The sequence below is a fragment of the Gavialis gangeticus genome, unplaced genomic scaffold (assembly GCF_001723915.1).
Source record: "Gavialis gangeticus isolate Ggan-Ray unplaced genomic scaffold, GavGan_comp1, whole genome shotgun sequence".
Taxonomy (NCBI): Eukaryota; Metazoa; Chordata; order Crocodylia; family Gavialidae; genus Gavialis; species Gavialis gangeticus.
Window position 1 is genome coordinate 42962918 of NW_017729032.1, and position 10581 is coordinate 42973498.

Below are 10581 nucleotides of genomic sequence, written 5' to 3' on the forward strand. Positions count from 1 at the left end.
TGAAGTTCATCAGTGTCCTTAGCCTACTCCATGACAAGAGGACTGCCACAGTCCTTTGCAATGGATCAGAGACAGACCCACTTACCATCTGTACTGGTGTCAAGCAGGGCTGCATCATCGCCCCAACACTTTTTTCCATCTATCTTGCTGTGATTTTGATTCTTGTCCATGACTACCCCTCGTCCTGGAATTGGGGTTGAGTTGGACAGTCAGCTTTTCAACCTGTGGCACCTTCTCAGCAAAATGAAAGTTACCAAAACTGGCATCACAGACCTTCAGTAAGCTGACAACTGTGTTATCCTCACACACACTGAGACCGACCTGCAGTCCACCCTTGACCTTTATTCAGGTGCCTGTCACAGCCTGGGACTCTTCTTTAACATTGGGAAGACCAAGTGCTCCATCAGCCTGCCCTCTTCCCCCACAAATTACCATTGGTGGAGAACTACTAGAAAATGTTGAGCATTTCCCATACCTTGGTAGTCATCTCTCCCAGTCAGTCAGTCTTGTAGAAATCGTAGATGTAGAAATCGAACATAGGATTTGCTGTGCCAGCATATCCTTTAGAAAGCTGTTTCACTGTGTCTTTGCTGACCAAAATCTGCAGCTGGAAACTAAGATCCTGGTCTACAATACAATGGTCCTCTATGGGTGTGAGATGTGGATGACATATTGAAGCCATCGTAAGCATTTGGAATGGTTCCATCAGCATTGCCTCAGGAAGAGCCTTTGCGTTAGATGGGAAAACCACTAGACCAATGCCATCATCATCTCTGCAGCTAAGATAACCAGCAATGAGGGAGAGATCATGAAACATCAACTCCGCTGGGCTGGCCACTGCATGTGGATGGCTGACACTTGTCTCCCAAAGCAAGTTCTCTTCTTTCAATTTAGTCGTGGTAAGAAGATGTTCAGAGGAAGCACTACAATGATTCTCCAAAAGTATACCTTAGGAAGGGTGGCATCAACCCTACCAACTGGGAAGTGCTGGCTGGTAATGGCACTAGACCAGACATCAAGCTGCACCCACTTAGAGGGGAACAGTCTTGCTCAGGAAGCCAAGGAACAGCAGAAGAGGAACGGAAGTGCACAACATCCTGGCCAACAGTTTTGCCCCCTTGCTCCCCCTCCCCCCCCAGGCACCACTTGCCATATCTGTGGAAAAAACTTGCAGAGCACAGATTGGACTCCTCAGTCACCTCAAAACTCACTAGTAATTCCCTCCCTAGCAGACATCATCCTCATAGTGAGGGATAACTGATATATATGAAAGAACTAAAGAAGTCAATGCCTCTACAGGTTTTATGAATAAGCAATGGTCAATTTTAGGACCAAGACTGCATACATATTTGTTACTTGTTAATTCTCTCAAACAGACAACGCTGATCTTATGTGAAAGAAAAATGCTTATAAGAGCTTACATATACATATATGGGCTGGCTTTATTTAGACTGCATCACAGTTTGAAAGGACATCTCTTAAACTAATTAAATAATCAGTAATAACATATGTCAGACAAATTGAACCTACAGGTATTTCATTTCAGGCAAGCTACATATGGGACTGATGTCAGTCAGCTCATCCTGTATTATAAGAAGGGTTCTCCATTCTTCCTTCAACTACACTCACATAACCCCCTATGATTTTCATGTGTGTATACATGTCAAGGACTCTGCTCAGGCAGACCAGCCTGAGCCAAGTCCTGAAAGGGACTCTGAGCAGGCCAAGTACCTCAGCAGCAACACTTGCAGCAAGCCTCAGCTAGAGACTTCTGCCCCATTTCAGGAGCAGCGAGCATCTTGATTGGCTGTGGGGAGTGCTTTCTATCCATCCAACACTAGCTGTGGACTTGGGTTTACAGACCAGTTGATGGTTTTTCTGTGGAAAGCCTCCTGCTTCCTGGAGATTGGCTTTGCATGTGAAGCACCAGGCTAGGATACAGCAGTTCTGGGTTGTAGTTTGGAGTGGTTTTGGGTGTTGGGAAAAAAATTCATTATGCTTAGGTGGTACTCAGATACTCTGGGGATGAACATTATAGAAGAGCCTCTATATAAACAAAAGTGATCTTCGGCCTCCATGCATCTATGTCAAAACCAAGGCAAAAATGCATATTTTCAAATAATATTTCACATTAAGGTGACTGGTACAAGACACTCCCATTCGATTCATCTTGTTGCTATTCCATTCATCATCTTTAAACTGGAGTGTCTGAACTTGACTAATTTATGTCTTGTAAAAGCATGGTAAGTCTGGACCTTTAAATTGCAAGTCTCCTTGCTACCATAGCTCATTTACTCTGAGCCCTGTCTGTCTGTAAACGTTCTAAATAATGGAAACTTCTATTTTTGTCAGCAACTGTGTCCCTTTCAGAATGCCTTCTCATTACATCTTTTGCCTAAGGTTTGACAACAACTGTAGGACACACTTCTCACAGAATCAGGGTGCCAGTAATTTAGAAACTAAACCAATAACGTCCAAAGGTGAAACAAATAGCACTGCTCCTATCCCAGGACTGCTAACTGCTTTGAATTGTGCCCTGGGACTCCTAGGAGTGCTCCAAATGAACAAATTGCCTGCTGGATCCTAACCTATCAGGACATATCTCTGGGACACCTTCTTTTCTGTGGTGATTGTTTCACTTGTCTGCAATCCCCTTACATTACTCCACAGATCCTTTCAGCATCACCTCCTTCCTTGTGCTAAGCAACCTTGCTCCTTTAGCTCCACACAGTCTCACTGAGGGCTGAGGCAAGTTGTTGGCCATTAGGGCTACAAGAAATTTTGCCGGCAGTTTTGTTTTGATGCTGTTTCAACTTGTTTCGAGCTCAAAACAACAAAACCAAAACAAAACAGAGAGCTTTGAAACAGACTCAAAATGAAACGAGGCAAATCGAAACATTTCGAAATTTTCAAAACGTTTTGAGTTTCGAAGCTCAAGCTGGGCTTAGCTGCAGTGAACCCAGAAGCCCCTGCACCTATCTCCTTGACAGCTGGCAGGCTTCATGGCCTCTCAGGGGCTAGCATGCCTGCAGTTTTCACCCTGCTGCACCTTAAACACACAGTGTCACCTATGTTACCAGTTTTGCTTGTCAGCAGCTTGAGGTGCAGTTTCCCTCAAACCTCTGCGCCTATCTCCTTGAAACTTGGCAGGCTTTGTTTCCTCAGCAGGGGCTACCATCCCTGAAGTTTTGATCCTGCTGTGGCTTACCACATACACGTGACATGAGTTTTTTGCTTTCAAGAGTTTGAGTTGGAGTTTCCCTGAAACCCCTGCACCTATCTCCTTGAAACTTGGCAGGCTTCATATACCATTCCTGCAAGTTTCCTTCAAATCTGGCCAGAAATTACAAAGTTATAGGCTGTTTCAAGCTTCCCCATTATAGCCTATAGGCAAAACATCGAAAGAGCATCAAAGCAGCCAAACTGTTTTGACAAAACAAAATGGAACAGCAGTTTTGAATCAAAATGAAATGCTGTTCCATCGAAACGCAAGTTGAAATGGAACGGTGCTGTTTTGCCCAGCCCTATTGGCCATCTGGAAAATGAAACTTATCAGCCATTTCTAGCATCTAAACCCTGGCATGGGACTCCAATTAATTCTGTGTAGGCTTAATTTGCAAACTATCAAGAGTGGCCTAAACTGGAGACACCATCAGCAAGTATAAGTGCAAAGTTGAGAGTTGAGAACACTGATTAGAGTGGGACCCCAACCTCCACACCCGATATACAATAATGTCAGGACAAAAGACTTTTATGTGTTTCCTTTGCAAAATACTTCCCCTTAATTATGTGATAGAAACAGTTCTATAAAAGGGTTATTGTGCCATATTTCGAAGTTAACGTCAATCTTTAAAGAAAAAGGAAATATTTTAGTCCTGCTTTACATACAAAGTTTAACTCAACCTGAATTATGGCATTGCTACAATGTCTCCATGTGTATAACCATACATGTTCACACACATTATCCAATGCAAATGAACCTGTAAGAATATTTAAATCCACTCATTTTAAAGCCTGTTTTAATCACGGTTTCTGAAACCGTGCAGCACATGACTTTTCTTTTTGACAGTTGCAATTAGACTATGTATAGCACCTGTTCAGCTGAGCCACTGCTGACACCCCCTGTCAGCAATTGGTAATTTTCCTTGCATAGACTTCGGCATGTAGAAAAGCTTTAATTCCAAACCTTATGAAAGTCTTAAGGCTCTGTAAGAAAATACATTGGAAATATTCCGCTTTTCCCGTGAAAGAGTGAAATATTGTGAAACTGAAGATTGAAAATGCATCATGGCAACTAGCCATCTCAGCAGACTCTGAAATTTTCCTGAATAGTTTCAAACCCCAGAAAAAAATAAGTGTTCCTAACACAACACTTAATTTGTTAGGAAGTCTCGTGTAATTCAACTGCTTAAAAAGTCTTTAAGCTTTCAGTATTCAACATTATTGAATCACCATGTTAAATTGTTCATATTGCAACCCGAGAAAAAGTTACCATAGCATTCCATGTCTGTGTGTTTCAAACATTTAACCAAACAACATATAAAATAATGTAAAACTGTGCTTGAAAAAATAGCTAAATTCAAGCACTATATTTGACAATGTTCCAAGGTATTTAGAAGAGTAAAACTGGGTAAGGTTTTTGTTTTCCCAAAAGAACCCTCTTTTTCCCCCCTGATCCTCCCCAAAAAACCAACAAAGAACAAAAACAGGAGGTAGTCATTTACACTCAAACCCATTTTGCTGTAACCAATGAAAAGTATTAGGAAAAACATTTCAGGTTTGAACTGGTATTGAACTAGAGGAAAGGCAAATCCTCAGAGTTTGCTTAAAGTTAAATCTCAAAGCATTGAACTTGGGGTGTAGGTTGTAGCCGTGTTGGTCTAAGGACACAGGCAAACAAGGTTCTTTGGATAGATGTGATATCTTTTATTAGACCAACTAAATAGTTGGAAAAATTGTTCTATTAAGATTTCAGGCACAAACACTCTGCTTCAGGCATAGGGAGAGTCTGTTTGCATCAGTTTGTTGGTGATTTTTTTAAAGCAACATTAGCATGCAAAGTCAAACTAATTTATACTAATAGGAAAACTATTTTCCCAGGGAGAATATTGGCTAATTAGCCAATTTTCTGCCACAGTACTCTTTCATGGAATCAGATAGTGACTTAAAGTGAAAGTCTTTGGTAAATACTTCTTTGTTATCAAAAGCCCACTGTGTTTACATAAACTTCCACCTACTTCCCAATTTTCCTTTCAGTGGCAACACAGTCATTTTAACTTCCTACAGATGAAAAGGCTAGTTGCTAGATTAGCTGATTGTGCCTTAGGTGCACAGAAGCCTCTTTAAATTACTACTCTCTCCTACTCCTCTCCTTTGTCTCACTACTTTTTTACTTGTGTTTACTCACCAGAAACACCCTACAAACCTGACTGCTACCCTTTCAAGAAAACTAACAGTCGAAACAATGCTCTCTCTTCCACGTACTGCCATCTATACTGACTTCAGTTAAAGCAAACCATTAAAGTCTTGATCTGGCACTTACATATATGAGAAACCAGTCACATGTACCCCAGTGCTTGAAGTTACTTATATAGTCCAATGCAACCACCCACATATACTAGCATTTGCAGGGTTAGGGCAAAAAAAGTCTCGAATAATCCACTAATTTATTCTGAACAGATACAATCATCATCACAGAATATATTTAAACTGAACTGAGATTTACCCCACAATATCTAGAACAACTAGTGCTGTTTCTATACTAATGTCCATTTTGAGTCACAAAAGACAGCAGTGCTCTAGCTATTTTCCCTAACTAACTTAAAGTGCAAGGCTGCTGCAAAACTGTGTTTTTGTTTCAGCTTCTAATCATTCTAATTTCTAAAAGTCGTCTCTAAAACAAAAGGCAACTATTTTCTCCACATATTTTTTAATTGATGGCAGTGCCCCTTACTGGTGAATGGAGACGGCTCCCTTTTATGAGCAACTTTCTTTCCTTACAAACTCAGTTTAAAACCCATTAATTAAAGGGGAAGACCCCGATTTTTCTTGAAACATTGTAGGATGGTAGGCTTTATTCTCATGTAAAACAAGGAAAACCATGTTTGAGATCTTAGGATCAGATATGATACGGTAGAACCTTTTTCTCTACTAGCTAATCACAAACCTACAGCTTCATGGGCAGAGTTCTTTGGAAGAATTTCTATACAACTTGTAGAGAAGGAAGGAAGGATAAACAGTCTTGCTTGCATACGCTGTGCCACATCCTGATTACAGGAATGAAAATCTGAATTTCACCATTAACTTTAGCTGGATCAGGAGTTGAACTACTACTTAGTTCTCTTTTTTTCCGTTTTCCTAAATGCAAGCAGTCCATCTGTTTTCAAAGTGCTATTTCATCATTTTGACCTTTTAAACATTTGTTGTGTTAACTGTCTCTTAAATCTGCAGTGAAGGACTGACATCAGGGACGTAACTCCCATGGACTTTTATAGGTTCAGAATTTGGCTGGAAGGTAGAAAGCCAGGTCCAACTCCCTTTAAAGCAAGTAAAAGGATTCCTAGGGTGCGTTCCCATCAGCAGGAATGTGGATTTCCCCAGGGACAAATAGCAGTGGTACATATCTGTGCCACTGCTACTTGTCCCTGGGGATCACCCCTCCACGCACGCTCTGACGCGTGGCAACTTGCCCCAGATGGGGAACGGGAGGTTGGGGCCAGAACCTGGGCTGACCCCAGCAGCCTTACCTGGGGTACTGGGGGCCTCCCAGGGCTGCAGCAGCAGTGATCTGGGCACGTGGAGCCTGGCCAGCAACTGGAACATGGCTCTGGCCGGCCAAGCTCCAGTTTCAGGCAGCGCATGGTGCCGCCATGTGCACAACCCTGCTTTTCTCTGCCACAGATTTTTTTGATGCCAGTGTCAAAAAAACCTGCTGTGCTGTAAATTAGCACCATGGCAAACATGTCCATATGTGGCACATGTGGTTTACGTTACCGCAAATGGGTTTGTGGTGCTGCAAACTGCATGGGCATGCTAGTCTGGATGCATCCCCACTGGCTTTATCAGAAGTTGGATCAGACTGGGAGAGCTCGCATCAGCTGGCACAAACATGTTCACTTGAAAAACAAAACAAAAATCTTTTCAGGAACTAATTGAGAAAAATATTTCAGGTCTTGGGAATGGGTGGCAGACATAGCTCCCAATAAGCCTTTCCACTTATTTCTGATCTCAGTGCCTTCTGAACCATTTTAGCCATCTATGCACTGAAGAGTTCGCACTTGAATGATATATAGATGCAATCATTTAGAATAGACAAGTATCCTAATTAGATCAGATTTACAGGTAATGTATAGCCAGAAGAACATTGTTCTCTACAGCAGTACAAGCAAAGAATGAAAATACCAGTCTCGATCTAAAAGCCAGACTCTGAATGCAGAATGCCTCCCAAGAAGCATGCTTTTCTTTGAAATGCCTTAGCACTTAAAGAAATCTGATAAATGTTAAACATAAATGTAATTGATTAGCATTTCACATACCTCTAGGTTGAAGGTTTCCAACATCTGTTAATTAAAAGAGAGCTGTTGTTTTAGATGAGTGCATGAAAATCCTTTGCATACACATATTACACAGCTACAGTACAAATCTTATTCCACTCTAGAAAATCTGTTTGGCTTTTGTAAGCAATTGCCTATGTTGCCTAGGTGTTTGGTTCAATCCTGCAAGATGCTGGGTGCCCTGTATTTCCTTTAATACTAGTGGGAGTGAAAGTGCTCAGCATCTAAGAGATGTAGTTGCTACCTTGCAGGATTGAGCTCTAAGTTAATATATAACAACTGGCTCCACAGCCCAGTGTGAGATCAGCAAGTTAATCATGTACTTACAAACATGAAACAATAGGAGAAACTAGCATAATTTAGGCTGGCATTTCATTAAAAATACTTTGTTTAAAATATTCCTATGTATGATATTCCTGTGTGCTTGTTCCTAGCAAAAAAAAGTTTGGGAAATAGTCTGGCCAACATAAAAACTGGTAGAGAGAAAGCAGTGCATTTAAAAAGACCATTGCGTAAGTTAAGCATAGATATTTAGTTAAATATTGTGCAGATTGTGATATGGTTTTGTTGGCTCATAGTCTACCATGGGAAAGCTGCATTTGACACTGGCAGATCAAGAATGTCACATGCCAAATACTCATATGAACAATATATAAACAACAACAAGCATTAGTGGTAGGCTTTGCAATTGTATTTCTAATATTCATACTCAGAAAATAATGGCTGGCTGAAATAAAGGATGACTCATCACAGTAACAGCCATGTGAAAGGGAAACAGGAAGAAGTAAAAGTTTGGGTCTTCATTCTAGAAGTAAAAGTTTGGGTCTGTGCTTTCAGGGCAGCAAAGCACTGCAGGAAGGGAAATGAATGTGTCTTGGGTATTCCTGCAGTAGCAGTCAGATAACAGAGCTAGCACTGTACACAGACAACTAGCTAGCTGCACCAGTCATAATGGTGTAACTTGCACATCCCTAATGATGTATGGGAGAAGTGGTCATAGTTTGCTGAGCAGCCTAGACAGAAAACTTGGGGGCTGGTTGGCTTTATAGGCTAGGCAAGCGTTCCATTATTTTGTACTCTTTAGCCATAATGGTAAATGTATAATTGTCCCTATTTTTCAGGGGTATAGGTTGTAGCCTTGTTGGTCTGAGGACTTAGGCAGACAAGGTTCTCTGGGTAAATCTGAAATCTTTTATTAGACCAACTCAAATAGTTTGAAAATTCTTCTTTGCAAACATTTGGGTACAAATTCCTCAGCCTGATGAAGGGTATTTGTACCCAAAAGCTTGCAAAAAAGAATTTTTCCAATTATTTGAGTTGGTCTAATAAAAGATACCAGATTTACCCAAAGAACCCTGTTTGCCTAATTGTTCCTATTGCTCCTAACTGGTGTAGTTGCAGTACAGTTTGAAGCTAATCATACCGTTTTGTATGACAATAATTGTATTTGAAAAAGATAAACTGTGGTACTATGACCTTTCCTCCCCAAAATGGTTACAGTAGGTCCCATCTTCTTTTCCACAATTTTTTAATTTTATTTAGCAGCAGTGAGAGTGGAGGCAACATTTCCTGATACGCTGAATACAACAGAATATATATTTCTTCTATATGGAACTCTTTTTTATGTTTCATCTCAGGGAGAATTGTTACTTTGATGTAACACTAAAAAGGTAGAAATTTCAGGACAATAATGGCTTTATGTCCCAAATGAACTTAAGTGGCAAAAAAATTAAGAATTTGTACCTGAATTCCACAGTACGGTTGACAAATAATTATTTTTATTGTAGCAATAGTCTCTGCTGTTGGCAGCATGATAACAAGAAATTTACTGAATGTGAGTTACTGATTTGAGACAAAGCCCACCAAAGACAAAGGGAACGCCTGACTTCATCAGGCTTTGACCGTGAACCACACAAGAGGTCCCCCCATTTGATGAAAAATGTTGTCATATTTTACAAGAAGAGTCAAAACATTTTCTTTATTCTCAAATTAGCCACCAACCTGCTTGCTTGTGAAGTTGAAATGTGAGTGTAAATTGAGATAATGAAGTTGTGATGAAGCAGATGAAGCAGACTCTTCTACAGTTAAACATTTTACAAGAAACTGAAATTCAGATACAACTGTAAGGCATAAGGTGAATTCCCAAGAAGGTCACAGGCAGGAAGAAGTGGAGCTTGAATCAGACCGTAAAGGGAAGAACTGAGTATTCAAACCCATAAGCTTACAGATTTCCTGTATTACTCCTCATTGGAACTACTTAGGAATGTTCCCATGTTCCTGCTGGTGACAAAACTATACTGATAGTCTCATGCTTAGAAAATCAAGCCCTGGTATAGAAGATCTCCTAAACTTTTTAAAGATGTATGTTGTCTATTTTCCCAGAGAAACACAGCTCAATCCCATGGAATCTTCGGAGCTCAGCACGCAGAATAGCCTTGATTAGCTTCTCTGCAGTGTCCTGTGAGGTAGGAAATAACACCTATAACTGCTGTTACACCAGTCATCTTGGGATTTCAAAGCACATCACAAACTTTAATAAATAAATCCTTGCACCTGCCATGTGATTAAGGCCTTATAATAGAAACGGGGAAAGTGGGTGCATCTACATGTGTGCATTATGCCTGATTAGTTACTGTTTAGTAATGCATGTGTAGACACCTTATTGCTCAGTAACACTGTGTGTGGACTGACTTGGGACTAACTAAGGAGGGACCAGAACAGCCACCTCCCTGCTGGGCCCCCCTCGGGCCCCGGGGGAGGCACACCTGGGCCAAGGGTTAGCGAGGATTTAGTTAGGGAGCTTCTGGAGGGGCTGGACATTTTCAAGTCAGCCGGTCCGGATGATCTCCACCCTAGAGTTCTAAAGGAATTGACTGAGGTCATTGCAGGACTCCTGGCACGGCTTTATGAGCACTCATGGTGCTCTGGAGTGGTGCCGGAGGACTGGAAGAGGGCCAACATGGTTCCCATCTTCAAAAAAGGGAGGAAGAAGGACCCGGGAAACTATAGGACAGTTAGTCTTACCTCG

The 10581-nt window shown here is 41.1% G+C and overlaps 1 protein-coding gene and 1 long non-coding RNA gene across 3 annotated transcripts in view; one reads left to right on the plus strand and one right to left on the minus strand.

The window, feature by feature from the left end:
* Positions 1–10581, minus strand: part of SPATA13 (spermatogenesis associated 13) — a 171102-nt gene that overhangs the window by 93338 nt on the left and 67183 nt on the right. The window contains exon 1 of one of the 2 annotated variants that reach the window (XM_019524486.1): positions 7536–7708. The exons of the other annotated variant lie outside the window; for it this stretch is intronic. Coding sequence (XP_019380031.1) covers positions 7536–7559 — 24 coding nt within the window. The 5' untranslated portion in view covers positions 7560–7708. Of the gene's footprint in view, positions 1–7535; positions 7709–10581 lie in introns of those variants that run through there. 2 annotated transcript variants of the gene reach the window in all.
* The window catches only part of LOC109302731, a 45317-nt gene continuing 42883 nt past the window's right edge, over positions 8148–10581 (plus strand). Inside the window, exon 1 of the long non-coding RNA XR_002098908.1 lies at positions 8148–8228. This is a non-coding gene — a long non-coding RNA (uncharacterized LOC109302731). The remainder of the gene's footprint in view (positions 8229–10581) is intronic.